Raw genomic sequence first — 17,767 nt, forward strand, 5'->3', positions numbered from 1 at the left:
CCGATTGTCGGGTTAAAGTTTCCTGTCTAAATTGTAAGACTAGGTACATAACAGAAATGTCAGTCATAAATTCAACTAAATTGATACATTTTAAAGTTTTTAAAAAATAGTTAGAAATTTTGTAGTTTTTAAATTTTGAAAGCTAAGGTTTTTATAATTTCTGATTTTTATTTCTTGCAAAATTCCCCTCACCTTCCCCGCCACCCTTTTTCTTTTTTTTTTTAGCCTGAACAACTTTTAATTTGTTCATATTAGTAGTTTGTAAATCAAGTCAGCCCCTTTTTTCAGGATGTTCCTTCATCATAATGTTATGGAAAGCATTTATGTTTTACTAATTTTAGCACATTTGATTAATTTCATTTTGCTTTTGGTTCAGTTCAGATAATTACCAAAATGGTCGTTCTGTTTGAATAACTTTGTAAGTTTGCTGTGAATACTTTTTTATTTATTTATTTTTTTAGTCTCTTAAGAATTTAACGACTGAAAGTATGTGAACTTTGAGCAGATTTATCCTTCCATAAGGAGCTCACGTACAGGATTATAACATACTTCCTGTTATAATTCTTAATAGTGAGTTCAAAACTAACTCCTACTTTCTGTGCAGGTTTAAAATACATATTAGAAAATTAGCATAATTAAGTTGCTGTAAAAATAGTTAATTCTTGTAGCCTTTGGGAAATGTTGATATAAATTCAGATTAAACTACGGTTCAGTTAAAAAAAAGTTATATAAAAATAAATTGTGGTCCGAAAGATCACCTCACTGTGAAACGCTGTTGGCTAATGGTGCTGCGTTTACTAGAAAGCCATTTTCAAATCGGACGATGAAGGTGAGTGCCACTAATTTCCCCTTTAAGTCCAATCAGGCGTGACGCAATGAGGAAGTTGCGGCAGTTTTATTGTATGAATGACTGGAATAACCTTGTGAAGAAAATCTTTTCAAATGATTTGAGCTAAATTGGGTGGGTGGGTAAGGGTATGAGCGGACTGTATTTATATTTGAGACTGTGGTTTGGCTGAGTGCGAAGTGAAAGCGCCAGTTCTGCAGTTCTGTTCATTGTTTAATATTCTTATCATGCATCACATTACCTTCATCAAGTTAGCCGACAAAAAGCACAACGAACTTCCTGTTGAGACAACACTTGCAGTACGACGTCTTCATACTTTGTCCCATAAATGTTTGATACATGGGTCAATATTTGAAAAAAAAAAAATGATGTATGTATGTATTTATATGTGTGTGTATATATATTTCTTTTTTTTATAATTACGTTGTAATATCTTTTATAAATTGCATACAGGTAAGTCTGTTTTGCAGAATGGTGTTTTATCAGGAGTGCAAAGAAAATCAAAGGCATGCTGTATTTCTATTCAGTACATCCAAATTTTAATCTACCATTTTTTGTAACATTTTTTTGTAATATGGTAAAGTAAGAAGCATATTGCCTGTCAGTCCACCAAACAAAAACGATATAACTATATAAAATTGTTGCCTAGTAAAATAATTAGAAAAAATTGTTCTACTGTTATGCCATAAAGCAAAGAAAATAGAAAATATTTAAAGGAATCATTTTTCTTCTGTTTATGTCAGTTGGGTCATTTCCATACTTGTGGGAAGTTAAAAAAAAAACGTAAAATAAACACACGTAGACCCCTGATTAATACCTAAGATGAGTGTTAATTCATCAAAACGCATACAGTTATATGTGAAATGAGAACAATGCAAATGTTTGACTAAAATATAAATGTAAGTATTGTCCTTCAGTTGTTTCTAAGCATCTGGATACTTTTATTTTGAAGCTGCACCTTCACTTCCGGTCCAGTCCTCGATCTCTCCGTCCACCTTGACGACCCACCCCCGGTTAACCGCTCTCCTTATAATTCCATCAGAGGCGCTTCATCACCTTCACTCCATCAACCTGTCTTTTCTTCCCCGCCGTCCAGCCCCGTCAGTAACACCATTTTCTAAACACTTGAATTTCAAGGAGGGAAAAATGGCCAGCAGCTTCACGAGAATCCTCTCCTCCAAGAGAAACGTCGGAATCCTCTCGTTGGTCGGAGGCTCCGTAGCGGCTGGGTTTCTGCTCCATCGGGAACATGTCACCGCCGGAGAGCCTCTGCGCAGGAGATACCCCGCCAGGTAACTGCGCCCTTCCCGCCTCTATGGTCGTTATTTGATTTTTTAAAAACATTTTATGGACAATTATTTTTGCTTAGAAATTTTTTTTTTTTTTAACAAATTGGGCGTCGTTTTATTGACGAGAAATTGTACGTAACCGCCATTAAAGGGCAGTACGTTTTTTTTCTTACTTTTTTTCTTCTCTCTAAATAGTAACGGTTCGTTTTAAACGTTAGAGTTTTAAGCTAATGAGGGTGGAGGAGTGAGGACTTCTGACCTCTTCAGCTGGTCAGAAGTCCTCAAATATAGTGCTTCCTGAATTATAAGGTCATAATTAGGTATGGGCCAGATTACGACAAAAAAACTCCCTTCTAATATCTTACAAGCACAATGGGATTAACAAAATTAGCTATTCGACAGGGATTAGATTAGTGCTGACCGTTGAAGGCCAAAAGGGAGCAGAAACTGGACCTTTGCTTATCCCGGGAAATTAATAAACGTCTAATTTAGGACATGCAACGGCCATATGGAGACTATTGTGCCATATCTAGGTCAGAGAAAACCCGAATCATAAAGCGCGGCCGAACCACTTTACAACACATCACAAATCCAGATTCACATCCTCATTCGGATCTGGGAGCCGGGCAACAATGAATAATCTGGTTCTTCTGCATGCTCTCGAGATTCAGTGTGCCACACCGACAGGAACACATGCATGCTGCACAAATAAAACACGTCTGCTTTTGTTGGATTAATAAATTGCACCTTTTGTGACAAACAAAATGAGGTCATCGTGGATACAGTCTCGCTCACAATAATCTCAGATTGCACAGCAAAGAGCTGTTTGTCGCTGCAAGTTTAAGAAGCGCTTCCTCCAACCGATCAGTAGACTAGCTGTTTACTTACCAAAAACTTGTGTATTAGAAATATATAATGTCCTGCATTACTAAATGGATGCTGTTTGGCGTCAGTCCAACAAAAGTTGTGTACGTGACTCAAGGCACACCTGCATGGACTATAAAACACCGTCACTAGATGGAGATCAGTAAAACATTATCTGCTCCTCGGATAAAAGTCCTTTGATTGATCACAGGCGAGGTTGCAGATAAAGGTTTTGCACACAATTGTTCCTTATTCTACTTGAATGAATGAATGAATGAATGAATGACTACCGTCGATCTACAGTGAAATAGTAGAATGAAATTAAATAGTGCTTTTCCTATAAGTTGCAAACGGTACAAATTAAAAGCTAAATTACGCACACCACTCTGTACAAACATGAATGTAAAAATGGAGCCATTTTTCTGTTGCTTCATCAACCTGCAAAACTATTTATTATTTATCCTTTAGCAAACATTTTCTTTAGAATCAGGAGCATTAGGGCGAAAGGTGCATTTTGACAAAATATCTTATTGAAAATTTTATTTTTTTTTAAATTTCAGTACTTAAATTAGAAAAAGTGAAAGTGATGGATTTCAAGTGCTTACTCCTATTCATGTGGATGACATTGGCGTACTGCTAATGGAAAACCCAAGCAGAAAATTTTTTTAATATTACATGAGACCGGTGTAATAAATAAAGCAGGTATTTTTTTTATACTAATATGTTGAGTTATTGCCTAGACTAGACAATCATGCCCTATACCTGCTTTTAACCAAAGGCAAGTTTATTTGTACAGGAAATCTTAGCAACAAGGCAAGTTAAAGTACCTTACATATATAACATAATAAGCAAACGCTCATCAAAAGTTGCAATCCAGACTAAAACGATTGATCTTCCATTTGTTAAAGACGACTCTTTGTAGACCAGGATTTTTCTTTTGCTTTGATTTAAAGGAACTCAGTGTTTCAGCATTTTTGTAGTTGTCTGAAAGTTTGTGGGGCATACAATCGGAGTGCTACTTCTCCATGTTTGGTTCTGGTTCTGGTGATGCAGAGCAGAACCAGAACCAGAAGACCTAAGAGGTCAGGAAGGTTGATACAACAACAGCATGTCTCTAATGTGTTTTTGGTGCCAAGCCTTTCAGTGATTTGTAAACTAACAGAAGTATTTTATAGTCTATTCTCTGAGCTACAGGGAACCAGTGGGAGGACTTTAGAACTGGGGTGATGTGCTCTGTCTTCCTGGTTTTAATGAGATCAGCTGTCTGATTGACTTTTTGGCAGAGCTGTGAAGACACTGTTGCAGTAATCAGTGTGACTAAAGGTAAACGCCTGGATGAGTTTCTCTAGATCTTGTTGCGACATTAGTCCTTTCGTCCTAGAAATGTCCTTTAAGTCATAGAAGGCCAACTTTGTTTACGTGTTTCTGAAAGTTCAGTTCTGAATCCATCACTACACCCAGATTTCCAACCTAATCCTTAGTTTCTGGCTGTAATAACTGAAGCTGACTCTTCATTGTTTCTCTTTAGATTTCCAAAGATAATAACTTCAATTTTGTTTTTGTTCAGTTGGAAAAAGTTGTGGCATATCCATGCATTGATTTTATTTAATTTTTTTACCTCAGCATCTGTTCGGTTCATGGATAGGTTCATAGTCACCTGTTGACATTATAATATAGAGCTGTGTATCATCCGCATAATGATGGTAGCTTTATAATCTGAGCTAGCGGGACTGTGTGGGTATTAAATAAGAGGGTCCCAGGTTTGAACCTTGTGGTACTCCACATGTGACTTCGACCCATTCCAATGAAAAGTTCACTGTCACCAAGAAGTCCCTGTTCTTTAGTCAAGAATCCAGTCAAATACTGTAGCAGAGAGTCCGACCCAACACTCCACTCGCTTTAATGGGCAACGGTGTTGAATTCTGCACTCAGGTCCAACAGTACCAGCGCCATGGATCTTAAGTCTCATCAACTATTGTATTTATATCTTATATCTGGTTATATTTATGTCTTATTGTAATTTAAAAAATACAATTAAAAAAGTGCAACCTTTTAAGGTGAAGCCAAAAGTACAGGGATATTAAAACAAAGGAAATTTGGTTTATTTACTGTTTTTTGTTTTCATACAAGTCATCAAGATTAGTCTTGTGCTATCTTAGTGTACCATGATTGTATTTTTTTTATCCATACTTAAAGAGACGCTATGATGTAAAATCAACTTTTTGAGCTTTACATCAAAAATCCTGGAAGCTTGGAAACAACTTGTGTCGCCTGTCAAAAACAACATCTGGAAAGCACAATTTAAAAAACCCAAACCTGGTCTGTTGGTCTAAAAATTCTTACTTTTTATCAGTATTAATCATCCTTAAGCCTACAGTCTTCAGTCTTTCTTTTTTTATTATTTAATTAAATAAAGATAATGGCATTAAATAATTTACAGTTTGAGTTTGCTGATTTGTGCCTTTTCCCTCTCTCTCTCTCTCATTAGTAAATAGGATTGTTGGATTGTTTACAACAGGGTATACGGTTAGTCAAAGGCCACAGGTTTAGATTTCTGTTGCCTGTGGGTAAAAAAAACACACACAAAAAACAAGTAAAAGGTATATTTAGTGAGTTAAAGTTTCTGCACTGGTGTCCAGAGCTCAGCAGCACTGTCAAAGATTAATAGAGTCTTGGCTTATCTCATTTTCCTATGTGCACAGCGCGGAGTACCCTGACCTGCGCAAACACAACAACTGCATGGCCAGCAGCCTGACACCGGCCATCTACGCCAAGCTGTGCGATAAGGCCACGCCCAACGGTTACACGCTGGACCAGGCCATCCAGACGGGCGTGGACAACCCGGGCCACCCCTTCATCAAAACCGTTGGCCTGGTAGCAGGAGACGAGGAGTCCTATGAGGTCAGACACAACTCCGGGACCGGGGCGCGGCTTTAAGCAAACTAAATCCACCTCCTTTAACTACAGCTGGTGCCTTTGTTGAAATCTGTTTTCGGTACATACTGACACTTTTAATGCAAAGTTGACACTTTTAATGCAGCCTTTAATGCAACTTTGCCTTAAAAATATCACTATTTACTCTTGACAACAGTTGTAGACATTCATGAAGACTCCTTCATGTTCATGACAGTGTGTCATGTGAGTCTTATACACACCTCCTCAAAAGAAGTGATACCTGATTTTCCTCTGTTTTCATTGTTGGCAAATATGAACACAATTCGTGATGGCAAAGATATTTTGACAAAAAGAAGCCCTTCTGCGCCGACCAAATAAAACTTGTTCAATGGCAGATTATTTCGCTCATAACATGGGAAAAATGTCTTGTAAGAAGTGAATTTATTACAAGACATTGTAAGTACTCTTTCATCGATATTAAGGAATTATTTACTTAAATGAGCTCTTATATCTTGCTGAAAAGTTACTTGTACGTTAGTTTTTCTTATTTCAATTGTACTAAGATATTTGCACTATAAACTAGACCAAAATTACTTGGTAAGACTTTATGTTTTTGCAGTGCGGAGGCGATAGGACAGTTCACCAGCGGCTCACTTTTTTGTGTTTAAAAATTGTTAAAAGTTACAAAAATTCAGAGGCTTGTGAGCAGATGACATAAGTTCAATTCGTCAGCTATAAAACCTAGCTTAAGCAGTCTTTGCTGTCATTGTTACTGGTGTATAAAAACACTATTTAAAATAAACGAAACAACACCTAGACTGGTGGGGGAGGCAAGGAAAGCCCTGTGGCCCTCCAGGCTGATAAGACAGTGGGAGAAACCCTGCAGGCAACATCAATAAAAATTGACGTTGCTTTCATCTCCCTTACGAAACAAACTTTTAGGTTACATGAAAAATAATTGCAGATCTAAATCTGAAATAATCTTGGGTTTAACTGAATGTGTTTCCGTTTAGGTGTTTGCAGAACTCTTGGATCCTGTCATCAAAGAGAGGCACAATGGCTACGATCCCCGTGCAATGAAACACCCCACTGACCTGAATGCCAGCAAGGTACTTCAGCTCTATTGTACTGACTCAGCAGTCAGGTCAGATTTTTGGTTTTACCTCATTTTAGGGGAAATTCCTTTAATTCTTTCTCCTTTTTTTCCCATTTCCTGAAACCAACTGGCGCCATCTCGGATGTTATTAGTTTCTTACTTTAAAAAGGAATTGTGAATTGCTTGTTTATTTGCTATTTTTAATGTATTTCTAATATTGTGTAAAATAAGGCTTAAATGGTTAAATGAAAAATCTGCAGAATGTGGCAAGTTTTTGTATCCACTTAATCATCAGAATAATTGATAGAATAATAGATGAGGGCAATTATCATATCGTTTATCATTTATTGTGATAATTTTCTTGACATAATAAGCATTTTGATTTATCGTTGTCGCAATATATTTTTATGAAATTATGTCTTTTTTTTGTCAGGATTGTTATTTTTACTATTTTCTCCACTGTTTGCTCAACAAGAGCATCAATGAATTTGAAAATATGATTAATTGCAGTCCCTGTGTGCAGTTTAGTGATATAAATCCCCTCTTTATGGGACTGGTGTCCTAAAGAATCATCTTTGATTTAATTTCCTTTTGGGATCAATAAAGTATTTTTGAATTTGAGTTTGAGTTTGACGGCACGTTTTTCAAGTGCAGCATTTTGTGTTTGTCGGGTTACAATTGCTATTCATCCACAGGCATCCAGTTACCTAAGAAGAAATAATTAGTTCTTTATGTTCACGTTTATCGTTTGTCACAATGTTGTGATAAAACTGTAAGTCCATATCGCCCACCCCTGTAACCGATTTACTAAAAATAATTGTCCATTGCAGCCCTAATCGACGAACTTCTCTAAACATTTCAGATCCAGTCCGGTGTTTTCGATGAGCGCTACGTGCTGTCGTCCAGGGTGAGGACCGGCCGCAGCATCCGGGGCCTGAGCCTGCCCCCCGCCTGCACCCGGGCGGAGCGCCGAGAGGTGGAACGGGTGGTGGTGGACGCCCTGTCTGGGCTGAAGGAAGACCTGACCGGAAAATACTACAGTCTTACTCTGATGACAGAGCAGGAGCAACAGCAGCTCATTGATGTAAGTGATACATGTTTAATATCAGAAACAACAACTGTCTGGGCTAAACAATCGTTTTAACTCTTGTGCATGTTGGTAAAGTGGCGTAGGTCGCCATTTTTGCAACTTCTTCGGAATGCTGAGTAACTTGGGTTCTTGAAAAAGAATTCCAGATCAGGTATCTGTGACTATGTGCAGATATACGTAGTTAGTCTAATTTTACGCTTTGTCCTCTGAGCAACATCATGCCTTATTATTTATTTTACAGTATTGTTAGAATTTCTAATTGTCTGAACCATTTTATTTTTTAAATATTTGACCAAGGTAGTCAACCTATTGTCTTTGTTCGTTTCAGTTTCTTTATTATTTATTTTTCATTGGCTGTATTACCTCTAACTGCACCAACTGAACAAATTAAACTTGTTTTAACATGTTTGACCAAGCTTGTGAAGCTATCGGTGTATTTAACTGAGCTGTGCTGGTGCAGCGTTATCAGATAAATTTATAGTTTGGTCCATTTATGTCTGTTTAAAAAGAACCATTTTAAGTCAATTCAGATGTTTTTTCTGTATCGGATCGATATCGGCTGATACCAAACCTCACATATCGATATCGGAAGTGAAAAAAGTGGGTCGGTACATCCCTAATAAAATCCAAATAGTATCAACTGTTAGGTTATATTACAAGAAATTTTCAACATTAAAACTTACATTTTGTATTAAATATCCAAATATGTTAGAAAAACAAAATTGCCCATTAATACTTTGCAGATGTTTTTATGGTTTTAATATTTCTATATGATTCTATTTCGCACATTTATGATCAACTGATGAAAGATTGTTGGATTGTATTATATTGTTTTCTATACTATTTGGGTAGAGGCTTTTAAGCCCACTGAGCTTTTCCCTCTTCCTGCACTATTATTATTAGTTTTATCTTTGATCTGTATTTTAAATGTGCAAAACAAACTGATCTAAGCTAATCACAGGCTTTCATAGCTTGGTAACCTAACATTTCTTATTCAATGCAAAACCTACACTACATGTGATTCATTCAAAAATATAATACTTTCATATTCTTTATATTTTCAAACTCTAAAATATGACAGTATTGGGTATCTGTGACCATGTGCAGATACCCAATACACATGAGTATCTGCACCCATGGTACTTTAAATAGCATTTAACTTTAAATAGTATTTAAAGTACCATTTGAAAATGAAGAATTTCTTGTTCTGCTCATTTTAGAACTATTGTTTACAGCTTCAAAATATTCATTCTAGTAAAAAAAAAGATTTTCCAATGTGATAAAACTTTCAGAATAAACCACAAAAGAATATAAATAAAAAAGAAAACTAGGCTTAAAATATTAAATTTTGGCCTTCCATATAGTCACCTTCCTCAAACAATAACTTCTAGCAATAATGAGGCCGTTTTTTTTGTTTGTTGTTTTTTTTGTCAAAATTATTTCTGGGGAAAAAATGACTCAGGCCATTATCTTAGGAAGGTGATGATATGTGTTATAGGGTTGATATGGTTTATAGTTTATTATCAGGTTATTTAGGTTTCCCAACAGTAAAAAAAACTTTGTCCAGTCTAAGTTTTGTAAAAAAAATATTTTTTGTGTGTATTTATCAGGATCACTTCCTGTTCGACAAACCTGTGTCACCACTCCTGACCTGCGCCGGCATGGCCCGTGATTGGCCCGACGGCCGCGGTATTTGGTAAGCAGAAAATGTAAATATTCAGCCCGTCAGGCCAATTGCATTTGTCGTATTGGTTGTGCTCTGACGGGACTTTTCAACTTAGCGATGATTCATTTTAAATAACCTTTGGGTGAACTTTGCCTCGGCGTTTCTGTTGCTCTTTTGTGTTTTGCTGAGCTGAGGTGAAAACGAGACGAGCAGCGTTTCAGATCGGCCCCAGGAATAACCCCAATGTGCCTGACTTCCTCCATGTTTGTTTCCTCTGTAAAGCCTATCAGTCACTCCTCCTCTTAATAATGCAACCTTGACTTCATCATCTCCTCTTTCAGCTGAACTAGAAGCTGTTTTTTCCTCCCTCTGCCTCTCCTCTTGTTTCTGTTACTCCCTTTATTCTGTGATCTACTTTTCCTCTCCTCTTTGTTTCGTTCCTTCTTAGCTGGCCTTTCCTCCCTTGACGCAGACTCCGCCCTCTATTAAAAAAGAAGAGAGTGGTTTGAGGGGAAAAAATGGATTTTGTTGCTTTAAAATGTGAAACTTACTCATGCTAAGAGATCATCATCGCGACGGGGTTCATACAGGTGCTTGAAATCCTTGAAAATGCTTGAATTTAGTTTAGGTGTCTTCAAGGTTTGGAAAGTACCTCGAAGTATAAAGTCATTGAAAACGTTTGATATTCACACAGCATGATTTTGTAATAAAGTTCAATCTAACGTTTGATTAAAAACCTAAATTTGGAAAACGCTGTTTACAGTTGAAACCAGATATTTTCATACATCTAATAAAAACACAGTTGAATCAGACTAAACTTTTCTTGTTTTAGGTCAGTTAAAATTACTAAAATTGTTTCTATTTGCTAAATGCCAGAAAACAGTTTTTAGTTTTTTGGGGGGGTTTGTAACTTTCTCCATATATTGTGTTTAAGCGTTTCATTTGAGCAGGAATGTCATTTGCCTTTAAGATTTGTTTGGACTGTTTCAATGGAATGAATATTTATTATTCCTAATGACTTAACAAATTATTGATCTGTTTAATTGAAATAACATATTCTAATTTTAAACAAAGTTATTAAAACTGGGAACTTTTTTATTAAATTAGAGTTTTGTTCTTGAACCAATCAGGTGTGTAGCATATGTGTGTGTGTTAGAGACACTTCAAAACATGACATTTAGTTACGTTTCAGATTACATAGAATACTATCAAAAGACTAATGGAAAATAATAAATTCTATCATATAATAATGAATTGAAACCATGTTTTTGAAACCATTTGTACTGTTTTGAACTCCAAAGTGTGATCCTCAAAACGTTTAAAGCTTGAATTTTACTGTGGGGAAAAATATACAAACCCCATTGTGAAGACTTAGCAGAAGAAGCATCACTGTTATCAGCAAATACTAACCGAGACTAATATTCAGTCTGAGCCTCAATGTTGGACTAATACACCACATGAGAGAATAGAATTGGTGAAAAACGGATTATTTTACTTTAAAACTTGTATGTTTGTTTTTGGCCCAAAACGATGAAACGTTTATTACCCAACAGATTTCTGGCTACGACAAGGCCGGTATTTGTCAGAAATGTACATCCGGCTGTTATCGTCATTCGTGTCATTTCAATTTTTTTGGCTTTATTATTAGAGAACAAATGGCATCGTTAGATTTACAGAATAAAAAAAACGTTCACCATGTCGAATTTATTATGAATTTATTTTTAAAGCTGCTAAATATTTCAAAGTGTTGTCGTTGTCACAATGTCAGTGCTGTTAAAATACACCCGGGGAGCAAAATCCAGTAGAATATTTAAAGCTCCATCCATTCAGATCCTGCACGCTCTATCTGTCCTCGATGACGACACCAGATGTAGATGTTTAATGGAGCTATAAAAAAAAGTTTCATCACTAAAAGCCCAAATTGAAATTAAATTCATACTGACATTCGCTGTGTTTCCATTACAAATGGGCAAAAAACCTTGTCGTTATTCCGAAAAGTTTGAAAAAACACAATATCACACTTACGGTGTTTCCATTAAAGAACAAGGTTACTCAAAATGGGCGTGTTTCCATTAAGCAACCTTATTTCCAAAGTGTCAAATTGAGCAATGATACGACTCCTGAGTGCGTGTGAACAGTTAATCGACACTTTGTGTCTGTGCACCTGAAAAGAACAGATGGTGCTACAATACCATGCATCCAAGCTGTTTATGAAGTAAAAACCTCCCTGTGTGCAGGCACAACAATGAGAAGACCTTTTTGATTTGGATCAATGAGGAGGATCACACCAGAGTGATCTCCATGGAGAAGGGAGGCAACATGAAAAGGGTCTTTGAGAGATTCTGCAGAGGCCTCAAGGAGGTAAGACGTGCTCGCAGTTGAGACTGGATACTTCCTGATTACTTAAAGGGGCAGTGTTATGTGTTTTCCAGGCATATAGGGCCATTTTATAGCACAATCAAGTAACTGTCAGTTGTTTTAAATATAGCAAATATGACTTAAAAGAAAATTTACTTCCTTATTTAACGCCTTGAAATTGGGCCTCTGTCTCTTTAAAAACTTCCATTCTTTCTGAAACTCCACCTTCAAGAAGTCATCACAACATTGCTCCTCTATTAACACGTTAACAATGTTTTTACCAGTGAAGCGCTGAGAAGTAGCTCCTATAATGAGCTCAGCAGATTCTCAGATCCACCAGGTGTTTGCTAATTGCTGCTGGCTAGTCTGAAGGAGCTGACTGGGGGAGTGACGGCTCTCTAAGGGGGAAGCTTGGTTGCTTGGAATCTGCAGCTCAGAGGAGGAGCTTCGTCCTCGAAGGCAGAGCTAGGTCTCCCCAGGGTGTTTTACACAGCTCAGTGGTTACCATGGAGATTAAAGTGTTTCTCAAACATGAATGAAAGAATCAAAGCAACACTCCAGGTATGTTTTTGATGAGGGAATAACATTATAACATGATGTAAAACTTAAAAAAGTCAATTTCACATAATACTGCCCCTTTAAGATGTTGAGGGAAGACAGAAAGTAAGCAGCTATTCTGGTCGATATTTGTCAGTGTGATGCTAAGTGGCTCTGTGGCAACTTGATATGCAGCCCAGAACTGACTGCTCTGCATTATCTAGTATAGATGTGCTTATATTGTTATTGTTGGCTGTTTCTGCTGCTAGACGGCTTTCTAAACTCAATGCGGGGCCATTAGTGTTGTCTAAAAATAGGAAGACGTCCTCCTGCTTCCAAAATAAAGCATGTTGGCAGACGTACAGGACACACCGTCCACACATGGTCATGTGAATACAAGTTATTTCCTAGTCGACGAGTAAAGCAAAAATACCACAGCTCTCTCCAACACGTTTGATGTCTCACTCCCACTTTCACAATCATACAAGGATTTTTTTTGAATGTGTGTGTGTGCGTGTCATGGATGGTTTGTAGAAAAAAATGTAAAAATAAAATGCTGTTGCGTTGAGTTTAACTCCTCCTTCCTCCCTCCACCTCCCTCAGGTGGAGCGGCTGATCCAGGAGAGAGGCTGGGAGTTCATGTGGAACGAGAGGCTCGGCTACATCCTGACGTGCCCCTCCAACCTGGGGACTGGACTCAGGGCCGGCGTCCACGTTAAGCTGCCCCGACTAAGCAAGGTAACACACGAGCTGAAGCAGAGCCTGACGAGAAAAGCACAACTTTACATGGGTTTAGTCACGAGGAGCAGCCGGAGCTGCGTGTGCATTGCAAAATGTGTCTGAAAAAATACAATTTTGCAGTTGTTGTGTTTCTGTTAAATGAGTCATGTAGAAATCACGTGTGAATTCTATAAGTTATTAACTCGATAAGTTATTAAAAATCATGGCAGCGACTGATATAAACAGTTACATGAGATATATTCGGAATTCATCCGTGGCGCTAGCGCTCATCATCCAGCAGAGGAGACGGTGACATCTTATTCAGGTGTTGGAGCGACAAGCAGAAGAGTTATGAATTCAACACGTTAATAATACACAACTTTTTATGAACGGTGAGAACTCTGGTGGAACCAGCTGCATATTGTCTGAAAAAAACAAAAACAAACCATCATCCTCCACCCACTTCCTGTCTTCTTTGTCGTTTCCAGCAGCAGTAACGCTCACGTTGTTGATCACGTGACTCCTGTGATGTGATAAGTGTTTCCATAGTAGGTCCAAAATAGTGCAAACTTCGTCAGAATGGATGTAGAGCGTCTTTGACCCGGAACTTTCTGTATTTACATCTGGACTTTAGGTCAAGAAATCCAACAGTTTACGATGAGATGCTTTTCAAACCTTTTATGCTAATAGTTTTCTTTGTTTTATAACACACTGGTACCAAATGGTAGTAAAATGGATAAAGTCATCCAGCATATTCCTGGTGATTTGTGTCTTATCAGCGTCCAGGCTGACTCCTTTCTTTTTTGCCGAACAGGATCCGCGCTTCAGTAAAATCCTGGACAATCTGCGCCTGCAGAAGCGTGGGACGGGCGGCGTGGACACGGCGGCTGTAGGCGGCGTGTTTGACATCTCCAACCTGGACCGCCTGGGACAGTCTGAGGTAGGGACAAACCATAGCATGTAGCGGATTACATCCATACGTCCAAGTGTTTCACTAAAGTTTCCTATCTGTTAATAACAAAAGCGTTCAGTTGATGCAAATTAGAGTTTGTCGTCTTGAACTATTTTTGTTTATGAGAAGGGTTGAAAATCTGGTGACAAAATAAGTTCCAGGCAATTTGTTGCTTTTCTTTTTTAAATATGTGAAAGCTCACTGTTCAAATTCAAATTCCACAATACTTTCTTGATCCCAAACGGAAATAAAATCTTGTTGTAACTCGTTCAAATTCTTCAAAGATTTGTGGCCTGAGACATAACAGGATTACTTAATACATCCTCCCTACTATGAATTTTGCAATAACTGTAAGATGAATAAATCTTACCCCACTCGATCCTTGCAGGCATGCAGGAAAAAGTCTAGTAGTTTCTGACGATTGCGTCAGATCCGCTGCAGGCTGGGCTTTATCTATGTAGAAACTTGACATCTGAAAATGATGCGTAACAGAGTCGGCACACAAATTCTCTGACTGCTTCCTGTCATCTATTTTGTTGTTTCCAGAGGTTTTTCTGAGCTATGGCACTTATAGGTCCTTACTATTAAATGTACTCATCATCAATGATTTAATTTAATAGTTATTGATGATTTGTGCCTTTATTTAAATTCTGTATGTGAAAATCATGTTGTTTAAGTGTTTATTTCTGTATATGAAAAAAGACTATTTTCATTACAGATAATTGTTATGTCCATGTCATGGCCTACACAGTCATAGGAAGGACTCAATGTGTGTATGTATATATATATATATATATATATATATATATATATATATATATATATAAACAGAGTGTCCATGCATCCTTAAAAAGTCTTAATTTCATGAAAGGCCTTGAAATGGCTTAAATTCATTTTTAAAAAGTAAATTGGTCTTAAATACGTTATTCACAAGTCTTAAATTTAGTTTTGGCAGAACTGTTTAATATATTCTATGTAGCGTTTTGTCACGGAATCGCATGCAGACATCTTCATTGTGTTCTTTGACTGAAGGCTGTTTAGGCTACTGCTAGCTAGCTGCTAATATGCCCCAATATGCTAGCATTTTCCTGCCTAGCATGGCGAAGCTCAAATTTATTGTCAGTTGGCTGGACGATGTTCTCCGTTGGCTCACTTCTGTTGCCAACGCAACCTTCATTGTACATTTGTTGCGACCTCCGTAACGGTCTTAAAAAAGTCTTAAATTTGAGTTGGTGAATTTGAGTCTTGAATTAAAATGTTTAATGACTTTCTTGCTCGGTAAATCAAATAGCCATCAAATTAGTTGCGTGTTCTTAATACATAGTTCAGAAACATTTTGCCATCTTTTTTTTTTTTTTTATCCAAGGAATAACAAGATCTAAAAATATGGTGTTTGTGTCCTACTTAGGTCCAGCTGGTGCAGACTGTGATTGATGGCGTCAACTACCTAATTGAGTGCGAGAAGCGGCTGGAGAAAGGCCAGGACATCAAGGTGCCAGCACCCATTAAGCAGTTCAAGTAGACACTGGTCCCTTCACCGCTGCACACAAACCTCCGGGCACACACACACACACACACCCAGCCGTGTGCCCATAGATATTTCCAAAAGATATCTATGTTGTCGCCTCATTAATAATTATTATTATTACTCTACCATCACTATGCTACCTATCTAATCAACCACCCCGTCCCTGCTCCTCAGTATACTCTATAATTTCATCTGTATATGTAATATGTAACCGTCTGGCTGATAACATCCCAGAACTTCATCAGACTCAGAACGCTCCGAGCTCAGATCGTAATCTTGCTCTGACAGGATAAAAGTGATTTATAGAGTTATGGAAGCTGTGGGGCTGTTTTATTAAAGCAAAAGAAAAATAATCAGCTTCTCTGCATGGCCAAAAATTTAAAAAAAAAATCAACAACTCTCCCTTTCCCATTACTCCCACCTTTACTCAGCCGCACGTCCTGCACTCTGCCCCCCGTCACTGCCCTCTCCCTTCTGCGTGGTGATTTCCCTTCCTACCTGGCGCTTGTGTAGTCCCATACATCCGTGCTCCATCCTCCATTGTGGAATGTGTGTACATAGTTTCTTTTCAGACGTTTGATGATTTATTTTGAATGTAGATTTTATGGGGGTTTTTCCAAGCGGAAGGCTGGAGAGACTTTTGTTTTCTCCAGCAGACGTGTTCGTCGGGTTCTAATGTTCCGAACACACACTTGGCCGGGTCGGGCTCCGTACTGTAAGCTCCTGAAGCAATATCGTTTGAGCCATAACAGATTGTCACACTGTCATGCCTTTTATTAAACAAATCATCTATTTAACAGTAGCACCTCTGTTTGTGTCTCATTTCACAAAATTTTTTCTTTTTTTTTTCTGTTGGCTTCTACTGTATATCAGCTTTATGAAATCTGGTGAGGATTTATTTCCAGTAAACAAGAAGCCTGAGCTTTAGGTAACCATGGTGACTAAGCTTTCAGGTCATAATTGTGATTAGCATGGTTCCTTGATGCTGTGTGACTCATCTTTAGTAAAAAAAAAATTTTTTTAAAACTTGTTCACACTGTTCCTATTTTCATACAGACATGCGATCTGACGTTTCTTTTGTTAAATTTATAAATTCAAACACTGTATTTCATAAAACTTTTTAAACATTTCTTACAAAACAAAAATCTGAAAAGTGTGGCGTGCACTTGTAGTCTGCTCTCGTGGAAATATTTATCCACTCTCCTTTGCAAAAATAGCTGAAGAACAGTCAAGTCTGGAATGTCTTCTGAACATCAATCTTTGAAGGTATTGCCACAGATTTTCAATCAGATTTACATCTGGGCTTTAACTAAGCCATTTCTGCTCCTGAAACGCAAGTCTCTCTCCTAGTCTCCACTGTTTTACAGCCCTCCAATTCCAACAGGTCTCTGGCAGATTTAAGTTTGCAGTAAAAAAAAACAACAACATAATTTTACCGTTGTGTTTCTTATGATGAGATGTAATGTTAATGTTTTTGGAGTGACCTAGCTAGAACCTGATATGAATCTGATAATCTATGGAGGAAGCAAAAGATTAAAAACGTAGCTCATCACTAAAGATGAATCATGAATATACTAGTGTCAAGTGTAATGGACAATAGTAGGAGCCAGATATTAACAACAAACCAGAAAATGTTCAGTTGTCATTTAATAAATCAAAATGAAACTTAAATGGAGCTCTAGAGGTGTAATGGGGGATCCAGCAGTGAGAGAAGAAAGGGGAGCGTAAATACTGCGGAAGAAGTGGAAGTGACAAAACGACCAGAAGTGCCAATCACAGGTGAGTGGGCGCAGCTGGGAAAGGGAGCAGGCAGAGGCGAACGAGGAAGTGATGAACACCTGGGAAGGAGAGCAGAACGGCAGGGCGAGGTGAAGCAAAGCAGAGAGAACTTCAGGAGAGAAAAACTAAAATGGGGGAAACAAGTT

The 17,767-nt window shown here is 37.7% G+C and overlaps 1 protein-coding gene across 1 annotated transcript; it reads left to right on the forward strand.

Moving 5' to 3' along the window:
- Nucleotides 1–1,833: 1,833 nt before the first annotated feature.
- LOC116736998 (creatine kinase U-type, mitochondrial-like) lies at nucleotides 1,834–16,644 on the forward strand. Its single transcript, XM_032589936.1, has 9 exons — nucleotides 1,834–2,139; nucleotides 5,703–5,901; nucleotides 6,909–7,004; nucleotides 7,854–8,075; nucleotides 9,692–9,777; nucleotides 11,985–12,108; nucleotides 13,246–13,380; nucleotides 14,177–14,302; nucleotides 15,723–16,644. Exons 1-9 carry the CDS (start codon nucleotides 1,994–1,996, stop codon nucleotides 15,834–15,836), a joined length of 1,248 nt encoding a protein of 415 aa, XP_032445827.1. The 5' UTR covers nucleotides 1,834–1,993; the 3' UTR covers nucleotides 15,837–16,644.
- The last annotated feature ends 1,123 nt before the right edge of the window (nucleotides 16,645–17,767 follow it).

This window comes from Xiphophorus hellerii, chromosome 2, assembly GCF_003331165.1.
Source record: "Xiphophorus hellerii strain 12219 chromosome 2, Xiphophorus_hellerii-4.1, whole genome shotgun sequence".
NCBI lineage: Eukaryota > Metazoa > Chordata > Actinopteri > Cyprinodontiformes > Poeciliidae > Xiphophorus > Xiphophorus hellerii.

What these genes read in the sequence shown, in the direction of transcription:
- LOC116736998 (XM_032589936.1), top strand. Translation starts at nt 1,994, where the DNA reads ATGGCCAGCAGCTTCACGAGAATCCTCTCCTCCAAGAGAAACGTCGGA. An exon ending in CGCAGGAGATACCCCGCCAG is followed by an intron (nt 2,140 to 5,702) that starts GTAACTGCGCCC and finishes CTATGTGCACAG; the next exon opens with CGCGGAGTACCCTGACCTGC. An exon ending in AGCAACAGCAGCTCATTGAT is followed by an intron (nt 8,076 to 9,691) that starts GTAAGTGATACA and finishes TGTATTTATCAG; the next exon opens with GATCACTTCCTGTTCGACAA.